This window comes from Anser anser (genome assembly GCF_964211835.1).
Source record: "Anser anser genome assembly, chromosome: 16".
Taxonomy (NCBI): Eukaryota; Metazoa; Chordata; class Aves; order Anseriformes; family Anatidae; genus Anser; species Anser anser.
The window spans coordinates 6,077,886-6,095,231 of NC_139737.1; the positions used below are offsets into that span (position 1 = coordinate 6,077,886).

The 17,346-nt window shown below is 51.7% G+C and overlaps 1 protein-coding gene across 1 annotated transcript; it reads right to left on the minus strand.

Annotated features, from left to right (window-relative positions):
- Positions 1 to 3,724: 3,724 nt before the first annotated feature.
- Positions 3,725 to 17,330, minus strand: RBM38 (RNA binding motif protein 38). The gene is made up of 4 exons (XM_083801843.1): positions 16,978 to 17,330; positions 16,396 to 16,519; positions 15,726 to 15,780; positions 3,725 to 5,174 (listed from the first exon to the last, which is right to left on the minus strand). Exons 1-4 carry the CDS (start codon positions 17,143 to 17,145, stop codon positions 4,874 to 4,876), a joined length of 648 nt encoding a protein of 215 aa, XP_083657969.1. The 5' UTR covers positions 17,146 to 17,330; the 3' UTR covers positions 3,725 to 4,873.
- Positions 17,331 to 17,346: the final 16 nt, after the last annotated feature.

Below are 17,346 nucleotides of genomic sequence, written 5' to 3' on the forward strand. Positions count from 1 at the left end.
CAGCCCAACACCAGCACCTCACTCCATCCTGGCCCCGGGTTTCGAGGCCGAGGCCTGCGACCCCTCCGTTTGTGAGGTCTCCCCCTCCGACCTCTCCACCATGGGCCTCCAGCCCCAGCACCGCCAGGCTCCCGAGCACGCCCCGCAGTTGATAAATCTGAGCCTGCACTTGCCCTCCCACCCTGCCCGGCCTTATCTGAGCCATCGCCCCCTCACCGTGCCACCGTGCCCCGCTGCCCCCCCGGTTTGTGGGTGTCAGACCCCCAGTAACGCCACCAGCGGCTCTGCATCGCGGGGCTTTGCAGGTCTGCTGTTATCCTGTGCAAGGTCCTGCTTCGGGGATTACTGGTGGAACTAAAACCATACAAAATGTATTGTGTGTGTGTAGGGGGAGAAACATAAAAACATTTTTAAAAAAAACATAAAATGTTAAAAAAAAAACATCCTCAGGAGCCCTCCCCTTCCCAGCCAGGTCTCCCCCGCAGCGGTCACTGCCCAGCTCAGGAGCAGAACCAAGTTCTGGGCCACCAAGTGGAAGCTGTGAGTGCTCCCCCCACACTCCCCCATAATTTTAGGATGTTTCCCGCACCAGCCTGGCCGTTTGCAGGGGCCCGGCGGTATCAGCAGCCCACAGGTCTATCGGGCTGAGCAGAAGCTTTTCCAGGAACTATCTCGTGCAGCACATGATCGGCCCTGGCCGGCGATACGTGACCGGCATGCCGCGGGTCCCTGCTGCAGGCAGTTGACTTTGTTAGTCAAACTATTTTAGTGGTGGGTTTTTTAATCCCAGGCTTAAGTTTTTCTCTTTCTTTCTTTCTTTTTTTTTTTCTCTTTCCTTTTTTTTTTTTTTTTTTTTTTTCTCTCTCTGAACAAGGGAATCTCTACGCTGGCAGGATTCAGAGAGGCACAAAGGAGGGAAAAACAAGTTTCAGCCAGAAGCAGGAAAGAAAGAAAAGGATGCTGTTAGCATTCCCTGGGTGCAAGGGGGCAAAACTGTTTTGCTGTGAACTTTAATTTAAAGGGCAAGTGCCACCAGCGGCCCAGTTACTGCGCGAATAAATCCTGGGCTCGGCCTTTCCCTCTCAGCCGTGAAGTTTTGGCTTTGCCTTAGGAATGGGACTGAGGGTGGGCAGTGCTGCGGTGCCCTGTTCCCCTGGGGATGCCACTGTCCCATGCGAACCTGGGGGACTCCCCACCTGTCCCACGGCACCCGGGGCTGTCCCTGTGTGTTGCTGTGGGGCGGGATGGGAGCTGATGCCAGGCTCGTCCCAGGCTTTGGTGCTGGTATTTATGGTGATGATGTGCTCCGGCTCACACCGCTCACAGCTCACCTGGGCAGCCCCGATGTGCTGGGTCCTAGGGAAAACGTGAATTTGGCTTGCAAATGACCGGACCCAGCCCTGGGACACCTGTGCCCCACAGATGGTGCTGCTGGGGCTGCCCTGCCAAAACCACCCCCCTCAAAACCATCCCCCTCCGAAAAAAAAAAAAACGTCCTTGCCACTCTTCCTGCATCCCTCCGGCCACGCTTTGCCACACCAAAGCTCCTACAGCAGTGCCCCAGCTCCCGCCCTGTGCCCCCCCTGGCCACAAGGAGTAGAGCTTTTCGTGCTTCATACCGGCACAATGAAATGAAATGAAATAAAGTAAAATAAAATAAAATACAAAACGGAATGGCATGGAATGGCATGGAATGGAATGGAATGGAATGGAATGGAATGGAATGGAATAAAATAAAATAAAATAAAATAAAATAAAATAAAATAAAATAAAATAAAATAAAATAAAATAAAATAAAATAAAATAAAATAAAATAAAATAAAATGAAATAACAAAATAAAACTTTTAAGCCATTACAAAGCAATTTAAGCACTTTGCCCTGCCACCCAGACCAGCACTCAGCAATCCTGTGGACTTTCCTGACTTCCCCAGCGCTGGGTGAAGGAGGTGCTTGGGCCCTTTTTGGGGACAATGCACGCGTCTCGCACTGCCTGCTCTCGCAGCCATCACGCTCCCACTTCCACCCAGGAAGCTTGCTGGCGGATTTCATTATTATTCAGCCCGGCCACAACTTCCCAGTCAGGCTTTCGCCGGCAGGAAGCCGGCAGGTTGGCTGGGCCTGCTGGTCTGATGTGGTTGTTTCTCGAAATGAGCCCGGAGCAGGGCCGAGAGGGCTCCAGGATTCCCGCCCGGCCCTGGCGGGCTGCGTGGCGAGGGAGGGAAGGAGGGAGGGAGGCGTGCTGTGCTGCTTCTCAGCGCCACTGCTTGCCCTCGCTTTCTGGCAGTTTTGGCCACCTTTCAGGAAACCAGAGCCAGCTCGATGGAAACTCATCACTCTTTTCACTTCGAAACGCGCTGGGCGCTTTCTTTTCATCAACAAATGGCTCTGAGAGGCCTCGGTCTCCCTGCTGGCTGGGGGAGAAGCGGGTCCCAGGTGCAGACGGCGGCCACGGAGCCCAGCGGGACCTCGCTGCGGCGCGGGGACAAGGACACCGCGGGGCCGGGGTTGGTGCTCCCCGGCAGCTCCCAGCACGGCCACCAGCCCTAAATCCTCCCCTACCTCCTCCGAACCACCCATGACAGGGAGAAAGAAGAATTGCTGAGCAATCCCCACCCCACAGGACTTCAAAGCCAGCGGCTGCTCAGGCCAGGCCCCTCTCCCGCCAGCCGGGCTGGATGCGGCTCGGCTCTTACTCCTTTGGCAGTCCCGCAGCCCTACACAGAAAGCAATTACTTAAAAAGGAAATAAATGTCACCCGCGTGGCTCCAAGTAAAACCCCGGGCAGGGCTAACAGAGCACCATCAGGCTCCGCATTCTCATGCAACATGAACCAGGGAGGAATGAGCTGTTTCCATTCATCTAGATGGGCTGTTTACTCTGAGGCCTACTGATGACGTTGGACATGCCCCCCGTGTGCCTCCAGCTCCGCCAGGGCAGTTGATCAGACACAGAACCGTGCTGCCTCTGCTTCCATCCCATGGCACCCTCTTCCCCCGTGCTGGCTTCAGGCATCATCCCCTGAGCGGTAACACAGGCTGGTGCCAAAGACAGAGATGTCCTGGCACCGATTCTGCCGTAACCTTTGCAGAGATGAAATAGATCACCGGCACGTTCAAATAGAATCGTTTTATTTACTTTTAAAAACAGATATTGGAAGTCAAAATCCGAAAATCAAATCTCTAAAGCAGGATGGTGAGGTAAAGTCACACGTGGCCACAGGAGCAATGCTCAGGGGGTGCGGGTGCCTGCAGCAGGCCCGGCACTGCCCGCAGCCTGACCAGGCCCTGCCCGCCCCGAGGGAACCTCAGCGACCCGACGTTAACCGAGAGAGGGCTTGGGCAGACCTCCAAACGCTGGATGGACTCCGTTTTGGAAAAAAAATAAAATAAAACCTTCCTCTGAGCAAGTAACAGAAGTGAAAGGCTGCACGAGGTGCGGGCACTGCTGCATCAGGACGGCAGCACTTTACCCGCTCTGCTCCACGCAGGCTGGGTGCTAGCACCAGGGTCCGTGTGGCTCCAGCACGGTGCTCCAGGAGCTCAAAAGCCCCCAGTGCCAGAGCCACCGGTGACTCAGGAGATGCAGAGCCACCAACAGCGCGTGGGACGTGTGTCCCAGCCCCCGGGCACGTTCATGGGCCAAGGCCAGCGCAGCTGCATCAGGTCGCTTTGCTACTCCCCCCTGCACTCCAGCCACGCAAACACGGTACCATACAGTATCCGATCCTTTTAAAAGTTAAAATAGTTTATTGCTGTTCTTTGTAGAAATGCACTTAACTTACATTGTCTTTTCTCTTCCTTTATTTGGCTGTTGCATTATAGGCATAAAAAGGTTCCGTTTACCCATTTGTTCAATGACTTAACACCTTTTTTCCTTTTGCTCCACTCATGATATTCCCCTAAGCTTTGCTGGCCAACAGCCCCAAATCTCCTTTACATAAATACTGTAAATGTCTCCATAGTTTGCAGCATTGTAACAAAAAAATCTACCAAAGTAGACAAAATGTTCGGTATTCTTGGTTGTTGGTTTTTTTGCATTTTAAAAATATACCTAAATTTGAGATAATCTTAACAGAGTAACAATTACAATAAGAAAATAGTACAGTGCGTTGACTAAAGGAATATTCTGCTGTCCTTCAAGCCAATATTCCCTTTTGCATGTTGAAGTGATTCAGCAATTACTTAGGAACTTTTACCTACATACAATAATTTAGTAAAATGAGAATTAAACAAGGCAGATACTTACTTACTACTATTCTTCTGTCTGCAATTCACAGCTCATGCGAATAAAATCGCAATAAATATTAAAAAATAGTTTTTCTTTTTCTTTTTTTCTGTAAGGCATCTCTGAGTATTACAAAGTTTTTGTACAACCAAAAAATAAGATTGCTTTTCTCCATGTTCTCCGAGTACCTCTGTACCTCAACAGTAAATAAGAAGATTGCAGGTTTGATGAGGAGGGAGGGCTGGCGGGGCAAACGGGCTGGGGGCTGGAAAGAAGACCATAGGCGATGGAAGCAGACTGTGATGTGTGCAAGAATCTGTAGTTTTCCTGTGAAACATTTCAGTCACTTTAAGAACATCTTCAAGACAATATCTGTCCAGATCCAAAAAAAACTTACCCAAAGTCCTTTTTCATGAGCACAGTCAGACTGCAAGGGTTTGGGTTTGCCCTTAACACTATAAATAGCTTAGGTATTGATATGCACCTAAATAAACGGGATAAAGGGTCAGGGTGATTTTTTTTCCTTTTTTTTTTATTTTGTGTTGTTTTTTATTTTTTTTAATTTTTTTGCTGTTGCTTTCGTTGTCCTAGTTGTTCTCCTTCCGTCGCAAAAGATTGTCCCAGGCGGCAGCGGCGCGGGCAGGGCGCTCACTGCATGCGGTCAGGCTGCAGCTGCTGGGGCTGGTACTGCACGAAGGCGGTGGCGGGCGCCGCCGGGTTGCTGGCGGTGAGGGGGGGCTGGACCGCGCCCGTGTAGCCGTATCCCACAAAGCTGGCGGCGGGGGAGGCAGCGTAGGGGTACTGGTCGTAGGCAGCTGTGGTGTACTGGGAATAGGCTTGGCTGGCGGCGGTGTAGTCGATGTAGGGAGACGTGATGGACTGCACGGGGGTAGGGATCACCACGCTGGGCTGAATGATAGCTTGGGGGTAAACATAGTGAGGCGTGAGTCTGTGGAGGCAACGGGAGAGGGTCAGCGAGGGGTCTGCAACCTCCAGAATATGTGCCCCCCTCCCGCCCCGAATTCACGTGCGCCGGCCGCAGGACGGTGCTGCCCCAGCGAGGGGTGCTGCTGGGGGCGGGAGGGGAGGCAGGACTCCCCTAGAGCCCGGGGTGGAAGCAGCACAAGGCGAAGCAGGGATGGAGAGGGTGGCCACACGCCCTGCTCTCCACTCCTCCGCTCCCCATGGTGCTCCCCCCGCGTCAGATATCTGCTGCTACCCAGGCTGCCGGACCCCAGAACCCCTCCCCAGGTGACCACAGCACACAGACACCGCTCACCATCCCGTTCCACCCCTGGTGTGCCCGGCCTGTCCCCACCGGCCTCCAGCTCCACGCTCCCCCCTCCCCGTCCCAGCCGCTCCTCCCCACGTCCCGTTGCCGGGAACAGGGGAGGGCCTTCCCCGCTGTTATCAGTCACCACACATTGGGGCTGGTGTTTCCATAACACGGGATGTTTAGGGCAATGCTACAGGGTGTTTGTTGTAAAACACGAGGTATTAGTTCTGGCTTTCTTTCCCCCAGTAAGGCTCAAGCATCCCAGCTCTTGCGGCCGGTGCCTCCAGCGCTGCCTTTCTGCACCTGCCCCAGGGGTGCTGCTAAGAGGAACCAAACCACGCCACTGGGGATTAAAATTGAAGCATCCTGAGGTTGATTAAGGTCAGATCGCCCACTTATTGATAGGAAATGCTAACTTTTCTTTTTTAAACAGCAAAATGGAAGGGTGTGTTTTCCAAAGGGCCCAGGGGAATTCAGGCCTGAAGTTAAGAGCAAGAGCTGCAGGTTCAGGTCTGCCCACCCAAACTGCCACAGTCCGTGGCCCAGACAGGAGGGGTGAGCGCTGGTGCAGCTCCAGGGCATGCACACAGCAGCTGCCCTGCACCGGGAGCTCCGTGGTGCGGGGCCCTGACCGCCCTGGGGCTTGCAGAGGCGGTGGCTGGCAACCACTGAAGGGCAGAGCCACGGGCACCAAAAGCGCCTGCTGTGGGCATGGGCTCTCCGGCCGGCTGCTTGCCCAACTGCAGTAACCAAAAGCCATCCTCCAGAGAGCCCCCAAACCCTCTTATGTTGGTGAACAAAAAGCCAAGGTGAAACTCCGCACGGTGCTTATGCAGATTCAAACATTTTGGGGATTTTTGTGTGGATGCGTGCGACAGCACATTTCCAAACACGACCACTTTTAAAAGCCTCCCACAGGCTTTTCACAAGCCGCAGGCTTGTACGTGCCTGAAGTGCTTCGCGGAGCAGAGCTCAGCTGCTCGGGGAAGGATCCGCTGCCCACTCGCACATCTGATCCCCGTCAGGAGCACGAGAGGATGCGCAGCGCTGCCTGGCCGCGGGAAGACCCAGCCAGGAGCTGGAAGCTTCTCCTGGACCCGTCACTGACCTCCCTCGTCCTGCCCAAGTGCCTGCCCCACATCTCAGCCAGTACCCGCAGCATCCTAGGGCACACCTGGGGCTGCTGCCCCTGTCCAGCAGCTGTGGGGCTGTTCCCATTTGCTCCCCGCCCAGCACTGGATGCTAGATTTAACCTGCTCTTTGGGCAGGAGAAAGGCTTCCCGTGAACCAGCGTGCATCTGAACTGGGTTTTCTCTTGTTTTCCTACTCACACTTTTTTTTAAGGCAATTTGCATTATGAGAGAATGACTGCTATCCTCCCCCCTCACAGCAACTCTGCCTCTGAAATCAGCATCCTCGGATGAAACGAGGCTGCCCAGAGGAGCAGCACCAGGGAGGGGGCAGGATGGATGGCACGCATTAATTGTAAGGCCACCTCCAGAGGCCAGAGCCACCCCAGCGCAGCGCACAGGGAGGGAGCTCACAGCCCTTCAGTCCATAAATACACGGCACCCGATATCACCCTGTGACTAACAGGAACGAAATGAGGGGACAGAAATTCACTGAATCATTTTTGTCGTAGCTCTGATCCAAGTTAAGGCCGGCGCGGCTGAATCAGAACAAGAGCTCACGCCCAGGCTCCGACCTCGGGCGCAGCGTCTCGCGCCGGGCCGCAGCAGCAGGGGCCTCAGCCCAGGAGCTGGGCACAGCCCGACCCCACGCTCCCTGCGCTCCGTCATCGAGCCCTCGGCTGCGAAACGAGCAGTGCTACTGCGGAGGCTGGGCTGACAGCCTCACGGGAGCACAGCCTGAGCATCACCCTGCGGGAGCGTGCACCCAGGGACCCTGCACGTCGGTTCTGATCTTCTGCGTATGGGTCCCCCACTGTAGTTTGCATGACTTGCTCCGAAAAGACAGCAAGTCCACAACATGCTAGACCACCTTTTTGTCAGGGAGGAAAAATGCCATCGCTTCGATGCCTCTCTGAATAGAAAACACCATTAACTAAGAAGACAGTAAGTATTCTTGCACTCTGTTTCCAGAAAACCCCCCAGCCCGATGCACGCACAGGCACATGTCTCACACCACCATTTGCCGCACTGAAAACACGCTGCAACTCCAGAAGCTGCTCCTGTGTAAAAGCGGAGGCTCTTCTGCTCCGTGGGCTGTTGGTGTTTAGCTAGAAATTGCACTCGGGATATGACGCGGTTTGGACTTCTGGATTCAGTGGCCAGATGGCAACTCATTTATCGACCAAGACAAAACACGCAGCCCAAGGTAAGGTCACTGATTACTTGCAGCTACCGAGAAAACAGAAGCAGCGCGGTACGATGAAGTTACTGCTGGCTATGTTTAGCATCCACAGAAGGTCTTGAAATACTTTCCCCTCCTTCACTATTTCTGAAGATCTTTCAGAAAAAAAAAAAAAAAAGCTCTTTTCGAGTGCTGTCTTTTTCGAAAAAATCAGCAAGCTCTAATCTGAATTTCTACAGAATGAGTCACATCTGTTTTGAGATGCCTTCCCTCCCTCCCTGCAGTCCTCCTCCGGCTCCCACAGCGGGCCCTGCAAGCCAGAAGAGAACTTCACCTCCATACACAACGTGATTAGAAAACGGCCCCCAGCCATGGCAGGAGCTGGTTCTGCTGCGGTGGGGGACAACTGGAGTCCTCGGACAAGAGGGACACGGCACCACGCAAACACTCGGGAAACGAGGAGGGGCACAGGGCTCTTGGCAGCCTCACAGAGATCAGCACACAAATGCCACCAGCACGACCAGCCTTTTATTCCCTGAAGAATAAAAGAAACAGAGCCCTTTGTGTCTGCCAACGAAGGCACAAACTGCAGCGTTTGACCCCAGGAATTTGGCCTCCGTTTCCACCAGCACTGACCCGTCAGCTGCTGCAGGGACACCCACACGGCCACCACACGTGACGGCAGGACAGACGGATGTGTCGGAGCCCTCCGGACACACGGCACCAGCCAAGATGCCACGGGAGGCGATGCCGGGCTTCGTCTGGTGGGTGGTACGGTACTGCAGGGTGAGCCGAGCACAGCCACAGCTGCGCACGACAGCAACACAAAAACCGCCTGTGGTGAAGTGACACCTCCAACCGCAGCCGGGGTGACGGGTTTGCAGAGAGGTATTCTGAAGCGAGGTCAGGAGTGTAAGTGCCTCAGACAGAAGTTGCTCTGGGAAATACCCCAGCACCGCCACGGAGAGCAGCAGCACGCCAGGAGCTCTACGCTTCCACTACCAGTGCTGCAACTCCACCTCGGTGTCAGTGATGTGCAGACACAGCCGCATCCTGCCACAGCTCGTGCCCCAGGAACATCATTCCCGAAGGACAACCCCAAGCCCTCGAGGAGCTGCCTGGGCACTTCAAGCCTGGGTGGAGCGTGGGCAGTTGGGCAATGCCTACAGCCACAACGGCAGGCTGTAGAGACAAGAGAAACTCAAGTCCTGGTCTCAAATCCAAGCACGATGCAGTGGCCAGGTCAGGCCGTGTCTGCCAACAAGGACTCCTGCTCGGAGGGGCCCCTGCGGCGTTTATTCACCAACGTGTGAATAAACACAGCGCAGTGCACACCAGGGCATTCATTCTGCGCCGACCACTCCACAATCCATCAGCAGTTACTGACGGGGGCTGGGCTTCATCCACTGACATGACAAACCTCTGAATCCTGAAATGTCCCTATTAAAGCTGATTAAAGCATGCATTGAAATGTCAATGGGTTCTGCCTCATCAGCCAGCTACCTCAGCCAGCTTGAAAAAGGACAAGGATGAACCCTGCAGCTCTGTGGTCCAGTATTTATGCTCGCCTACTATATTATGACACAAACACAAAATAACATCAAAAAAAAAAAACAAACACAAATTTCTGCTCATCTTGTAACTAATTTGCCTGTCTGTCTTCTGCTCTTCCTCCTCTTGCCCTTTGGGAAGATTTACACAGCAGTCCAGGCAAGCAGGTACATGGTACACGACTGGGTTTCCTGCTTCCCTGCTGGGCCAAGGACTTCAATATACGGGGGGACAATGACCAAGGAACAACCTGCCATGACAGCTTGTCCCAGGTTGGAGTCAGTACAAGAGAAAACATGGGTATGTAAGAGGATTCAACGGTAACTTCTACCAGTTGCTGAGCCTACAAAAATCATTGCCTGAGAAATACAAATGCCAACTTAGAGTACACGAGCTATCCATGATTTCAATCTAATTTCATTTTGGCAGGAGAGAAAAAACGTAGGGAACAGGAAGCACTGCGGTAGCTGCGAATCTAACGCAGCCCAGCAATGCCATCGCTTCGCAGTGTGAGCGTAGCTCGACTTCATGACGCAACAAACTAATGGAGGTGGATCCCACAGAAACAAATAAAAGGAAATGCCACCTACACCTTCCCCCAAGAAGCACAGCCAGTGTAGAGGTGCGGAAAAGAAAAAAAAAAAAAAAAAGAGGTTGCCTATCAAAGATGAGAGTGCATCTCCTCAAAGATCTAAACTTTTTTAATTCAACCAAGAGCCTGAGATCAACATCCTGAACTGGCCACCAGTTATCCAGGCTCAACAATTTACAGCTTTATCCTCTGCTTCTTGCTTCCCCACACCCAAAGGGGAAAAAAAAAAAGCAAATAAAATAATAATAATCCCAAACAAAGGCATGTTGGGCCAGACCAAAAATAGGCTGGAGAAGCATGCTGAAAAACGCTCAGGTAGCAGAGCTGGAGATAACATCTGCCTGAAACAAGAGCCATCTGGCACCAAGGAAAAAGCCACATGGAAGTTTACCCGCAACTAGTCAGCTATCCAGAGAGGTAAAAAGCCCTCCCCTTTCCAGTTATCAGCACAGCCAAAACAGACATGGACTGCCAGACAAAACGGAAAGTGTCTCACACCGATACACCGCAGCAGCCTGAGTCCTTCAGCATCCACGTGAGAATCCCAGGAGGACGCTAGATTCATCCTGCCCATGCAGGAGGAAAACAAGAGGCTTTCAGAGATTAATTCCCAGAAATTTCATCTTTAACTAAGCTTCCCCATTTCCTTCTGCAATTTGGAGGAAACCAAAGGCTGCAGAAACACCTTTAAAAACTTCCCAAGTACCTGACAAGTTTTGGTATAACACATGCATAAAGTTGTCTACTTTTATCTGACTCAATTTTTTTAACAGACTTTTTCTTTACACATGATTCCTTCCACTGATTTTTAATTAAAATCATCAATACATCTGATTCACCAAAAACTATTTCTTGGATATATGAGGTATTTTGAAGCAGAATGCTTTAACCACGGAAGAATAGTGAAATAGGTTTTATCAGGAACGGATTACTGATAAAATAAGTGGTTTCTCAGCCAAGAAAGAAATTCAATTTTAAGAATTTCAGGGATCTCTACTGCCAGCCATGCCTCTGCTGATCTAGAGGACCCGAGGCACCCCTCTCCACACCTTCCATCCAGCAAAGCAGGAGCAGCCAGCGGTGCGTGCCAGTGGCACGGGAGAGCTGACACGCACAGGGAAAGGGCAGGGGCAGCGTGGTCCTGTCTGCAGGATGGAGAGACTGAGAAACAGGATACTCGGTTTTAACTCTGAGAGTCCAAGACTTTTCATCTTTTGCAATCATAGAGTATATTTAGCTCTGGTATGTAGCCTGCTCCCATCTGCGGGGAACAAGTTCTTCACGTAAGTCATATTTAGAAGTGACCCAGTGTCCTTGCCACCGAATTATCAGCACAACTGTCTAAGTTCCCTCTCTGGTGTCCCCAGCTCAGAGGCAGGCTGGTCAGAGCTGCGTTTATCATTCAAATTACTGGGCATGTGTTTAATACTACCAAAGTTAGGGACCAGCGTGCCAGCAGCTGCACAAAAGAAAGACGAGATCAAGTACAGGCTGGACTGCTCTGAAAATTCAGGCGCGTGCACGGATCTGCCACACTAGGAGTAAAGCGGCACCAGAACGGGAGCACCTTACATCTGCTGCTCCCCGGCTCCCTGCAGCCAGGGGAAAGGACCTGGGTCGCTGCTCTGCAGAGGGCAAAGAGCAAATCCACTGATGCCTGTGGAAGCACACAGAGGAGAAGGCACTTCTCCCCGTGATTTCCTTTTACGTTGTTCTATAGGATGATACAAGACGTGGGACGCGAGCAAACTGTACCCAGAACAACAGTACCAAGCCCTCGGGTGCAATACCAGCGCTTGCAACCTCGAAGTAAATGTCCAAGAAAAACTGCAAAGCCGTTGGATCTGTTTATAAATACACGTCTATTCTTAAAAACTAAAAAGCTCTCTCTGACTGGCAAGCGTTCGGTCTGAATAGCAGCGAGCATGCCTGAGAACTAGCAGCTGAAGCCATTTGGAAAATGGATTTGAATGTTACTTAGGAAATCCCCCCCCGAAAGCTTTCATGTTATTGGCACACGACAAACAACAGGTGCCGGGTGAGCCATCCCCATGGGAGCCGCTTGTGACCGGCGGAGCAGCCCGGGGTCCTGCAGCAAGCCAGCTTTTTGATAAGTGGTGAAATAGGAAGTCGGAGCACGGGGGATGCCAGCTGACAGAGACCGAGCAGAGCAAGGACAGCATGCGCCTTTCTATAAGCATAACCACAGAAACGATGAAAGTTTGTTTCCTTTTATTTTTAACCCAATAGAGAAGTTTTAAGGATAAACAGCTGCAAGGGAGGGTGGGCTGACACAAAGAGGGACTTTCTTCACTTCCTAGCTGCAGCACCATCGGTACATGAAATGTTAAACTCAGAGAGATTTAACCATTTCCAGTGCTGCCTGACACCAAACACAGGCTGAAATAAGCAGCTACAGGACGGGAGGTGGGGTCTCAGGAGCAACGACAGCCCATGTGCAGATATGGAAAGAGCTGGATCCTGCTGCAAGAACAGTGATATGTTTCCAAGAGCTCAGTCACTTACTCAGCCACTGGTAGATCTCCCACACAGATAGCTCCTTCGCTGAGGCACGGCCACAGGAATGCATCTGCCATGCACTGCCTGCATCCAGAGCTGAAAGCACGGCTGGGGAGAGAAGAATCAGGGAATCCCCCATTCCCTGCCTGAGCTCATGCCTGCTTTGGGTGCCAGGGGCTCAGAAGAGAGGACCACGAGGGGGGCGCAAAGCAGCTCTGCGGCACCACCGCGTACTCCTGGCCAAGTGGTCTACATAGGTGCTCCTTGCAGCTTGCGAGAAGTTTGATCTTTCTCCAAACTTCTTTACGGGACACTGCTGCAGTAAGAGACAGCTCCATTTGCAGAGTCTCTCCGTCCTCTAGTCTCATAAATACAACGCTATGCCAGTCAGCAACTGCAGGCAAATGCTGTGGCATTCCCACCTGCCTCCAAGCAAAGCGCAACCTGTAAGCTACAGACTGAGCCCCCAGGCCTGATGTTGCTTCCCTAAACCCAGAAGCCAGATCTCCGAGTCACCCTGACACAGACACATCCTTCGCCTTGCATTACTGTTAAGATCTCCGGTTACGACAGCCTAGAGACTGCTTTTCAAAACAGGATTTACTACCGACTCCGTGCTGTCTGCCGTGCATGTGCCTCCCCTGCCAGGACAGCAGGAGGAAGGAGAGAGGCTCTTCATGGTTTCTCTTTCTGTTCCGCATACCCCAGGCAATATTTACAGCTGCATTTGGGTCCCTGGGGCTGGGGGGAAGCCTTCAGTTTATAAATAATCTTCACTAATGTTTGGGTAATTTTCATAGTTTCCATTCATTTTAAGTTTCACCAAAACTTGCATTTTGTGGCTTTGTAGCTCAAATGTGACTGGCTGGTCTTCTCTTCCTTAACTGCCTAGCAGTTCGCAGGTTGTTCATTCATTCCTTCCTTGCCAAGTCCCGCTTGCACACCTAGCACCCCGTGCCCCATAACAATGGTCTTTCAGAAACTGCGTGCCAGTGCCTGGATGCAAATGCTTTGCAGAGAGAGAAACTGCGGGAGGGAGAGCCCTGCGACGTCTTACGTGTGGCAACGCAGACAAGCCAGAGACCTTTATTTGGGGAAGCTCAGGATCCGCCCCACAAGGTGCACAGCAAATGGGCAACAGCAGGTTGGTCACGCTTCCAAGGTCAGACAGACCCTGATGAACTCCTCATCTACCCTCAAATCCCCCAGAGGGCAAAGGAAATTGTGGCTTCAAGGGAATGCAAGAGCAGAGCCTGGCACGCTCTTACTTCTGCTGGTCTCCTGACAAGACAAAGAGGGAACCGGCAGCCAAGCTCCGCTGCTTGACTGAGCACCTGATGCTTTGCTCAGAAGCCACAGAGCAGCCCCAGCCACGGTGCTCAGTTGAACGGCTCCACGTTTTGCCAAACCCACATTTCTAGTGATCCTGCTCCAGCAATGTCTGAATGCAATGAAATTCGTGTTTACCGATGCTTGCAAATAATGATATATAATCCGCTCCCTCCAGTCTCCTGGTTCCTGTCTCTTGGCAACTGATAAATAATTCACAGTGCTCTCTGCTGTATGTGCTCACTGCAGCTCTGCTGGTTTAATGACGGAACCAATGCCGGAGAACTGGAACAGTAACTGTCTAGATCACGAGGAACACCTAGTCAGTTGATCCCACACTCCTCTGTACATGAAACTAAGAGCAAACTGTTCAAAAAGAAAACCCACGTTTTTCACAGCTGCAGAGCTGTGGCTGCTGGGTAGGAACAGCACATGCGGGAAGAGCAGATTATCTGCAAGGGGAGCTGGCGCGAGCTGATGCTCCTGCCAGCACTAGGGCTTTAACACGCTTCACCATTTTGCTCTTTTCTGTTGGCACGCATGGTAAACCTCGTAACATGCTGGGTTTTATCATCAACTTCTATTGTGTGCTCTTGTGCGATTTGGAAAGCCTCTGGTGTTTGCATCTCGGAGATGCTGCCTGCCTCTGAGGCTAAAAAAGCTGCTGTAGCTCCCATGCGAGAAGAGCTGTTGAAGAGCAGCAGCTTGTCTACCTGGACTATTGTGGCTCTTGCACCAAAAAACCCTCCTCGTTTCGTGACAGATGCTCTTCAAGTCTTTCCAACAGAGCCGTAACCACTTAGGAAAACTGGCATGTTTGAACCGTACACAGCGCACATACACTGGGTGTGCACTATTGTGGCAACACAGTCTCTTACATCCATAAACTCATTGGAATGAGATTACCCAGGCAGTTGGCAGAGGAGCGAAAGTTTCTGTTTTGTTGTTAGCTGCTCCCCCCACCCGCCCCCAAAAAAAAGAAAGAAAAGAAAAGAAAATGCTATGAACAGAGAACAGGGAATGGATGAAATATTTCTGTTGACAAAGGCCAAGATCCCATCTATTTATATTAGTCACATAAAAACCACAACAGAGCACTTCTCAAAAGCTTTAAAAAATGCACCTACTTTCTTAATGCTCTTAGAAAATAATAATAAAAAACCCTATCAATATTCACTTTCTGAAATGGTGTAAAAAAAAAGAACTGCATCAATCATTAAACAGTTAAATGAAGGCAGTATGACAGTCACTATTGTTCTCGTGAAGCACACTTGTCTTTTCCCGAGCAGCTGCCAGATCCTATTAGATGTATAAAAAGAGGACTTTTCTAACCGAGTAGGGATGGTATAAGCTATTGAAAACGGCAGACAAAAGCCCACTTTTGCAGACTATTCAAGCCTTATATAACATCTGTCCAAAATCAATTTTTGACCTAATGTTATTTTCATTAAGTAACAGACTTTGTTTCCAATGCAATTTGTTTTCTAGGATAAAACTGTACCCTAAGCATTATTATGTGGGAAACGGCGGAGAGGAAGCAGAAGATCTTATTTGAGAAACATGAGAACAGAATTTGCTTAATTGTTTTGACACCTTAAGAACTGCAATAGAGAAACTATTTTCCATTTATTTGAATTCTTGTGAATTCTTGTAGCTGGCAAAGAAGAGGGCAATGCAGTGGGCTTATTATGGCTAAGATTTACTGAGGATAAAGGAGGATCTTTGGGAATTATATGAAAGCTGACAAATGCACAGAACTTCTGAAATCTTCACCAGAAATAAAGTACTCCACACATCAACAACAGCTGTTGAAACTGTCCACTCCTTACAGCTAAGGCTTTTTCATGCATTTTAAATAATGAGGAAGTTGATTCATGAATTTGATTTCAAACTGACTGTTAAGAAACGTGTCCACTTACCCAAAGGGTCTCTGAATAAAGGCTGGATGTAGCTGCTGCACACCTATGGTAAAACCTAAAAAAAAAGGGTTCAGAAAAAAAATGTTAATGAATGGCATCCACCATACCATTCAACTCACGATATACACACGTAACTACACCTCGGACCACACGTACATCCATTGCATCTGCTATGCATGTGAGCAAATTTAGAGTCCCATTTAGAAGCAAGTTAATTTTAATATGCATATGTGATATGTACAAAGGCCAGATGGGAGTTCAGATTAAAGAACAGTGCTCAAGTGCTGTTATCAGAACAGACAATGGGGATAATACCTTACTTTACACCGGGTACCGTGTGTAAAATTAAACCAAAGGGCAGAATGACGGAATGGATCTTAGCGCTAATACTGATGTAACAATGAAAGAGGAGAGCAGGAAATCAGATCAGCCGTGGAAGGAAACAGCTTTAACTCAGCTATACGAACTTTGGTGTATAACACTAGCATAAGAGGGACGGGTAAGAAGATAGGGAAAAGAGGTAACTGGATGACAGTGTCCTCAGTCGATGAGCAAAACGAGGGGGGATAAGCACGCATCATCTGATCAGATGAACCCAGCCTGAGTAACTCGTTTCCTCGCCTTACAAGTTATTCTAATAGCGAGAGATGGGATCTCCCGGATGCCTCACCAGTTTGAATACTCCTTGGTTTTGCTCCCAAATATGCCAGGTTCACATTTGCTTTCCTGCCATCGATGATGGGGTTGGGGTCTTTGCAGGCTCTTTCAGCTGCAGCTCTGTCTGCCATGGTCACCTGGAAGGAAGCACAGCTTCGTTTGTGGCAACGGCGCTGGGCGAAGGCTCCGGCAGCAGCAGGCACCAAGCGGGGTTGTTTACTTTACTCATCTATTTTGACCCGGGAGCCAAACGCCGCTTCTCCAAACCACCCTTACACAGCCAGACGGGGGGGACCTGGCAGAAAAGCAGCTCCCCACGGCCGAGCTGCCCGGCGGGGGCTTTCACCAGCGGCCTCCCCTCTGCTCCCCGGACTCCTCCAAGTTGGCAGAGCCGGTCCCAAACCTCCCGACGGCGGAGGCTGGGACCAGGCAGGCAGCACCGGGGGGGCTCGGGGCAGGGAGGTGCGGGGGTCCCGGCCCCCCCCCCAGCTTTGTGCGGACACTGCCACCCCTGCGAGGGCTCTGCCACCCCCGGCCTCCCCTCCTGCCTCCCCCGGTCCGGGCAGCGCGGCGGCGGCCGGGGCGCGGCACTTACGAAGCCGTATCCCCGGGATTTGCCCGTCTGCCGGTCGGTGATCACCACCGCCTCCTCGATGTCCCCGAAGACCTCGAAGTACTTCCTGAGGGAGGAGTCCGTGGTGTGGTAGGGCAGCCCCCCGACGAAGATCTTGGTGAACGTGGTGTCCTTCTGCACGGTGTGCATGGTGCCCGGCGGCGACAAACACCCCCCCCCCCCCCGGGACCCCCACCCGGGGCCCCCCCGCTCTCCCCGGAGCGCTGACGGGGAGCTGCGGCGGCGGCGGCCTCCCGGGGCCCTAGAGCGGGCTCATGGCCGCGCTTTGTCCCGTCAGCGCGGGCGGCGCCGCGCCCTCCCGCCGGTACCGGGCAGTAGCGGCCGCCCGCC

What these genes read in the sequence shown, in the direction of transcription:
- RBM38 (XM_083801843.1), bottom strand. Translation starts at nt 17,145, where the DNA reads ATGCACACCGTGCAGAAGGACACCACGTTCACCAAGATCTTCGTCGGG. An exon ending in AATCCCGGGGATACGGCTTC is followed by an intron (nt 16,520 to 16,977) that starts GTAAGTGCCGCG and finishes GCTTCCTTCCAG; the next exon opens with GTGACCATGGCAGACAGAGC. An exon ending in ACCAAGGAGTATTCAAACTG is followed by an intron (nt 15,781 to 16,395) that starts GTGAGGCATCCG and finishes CTTTTTTTTTAG; the next exon opens with GTTTTACCATAGGTGTGCAG.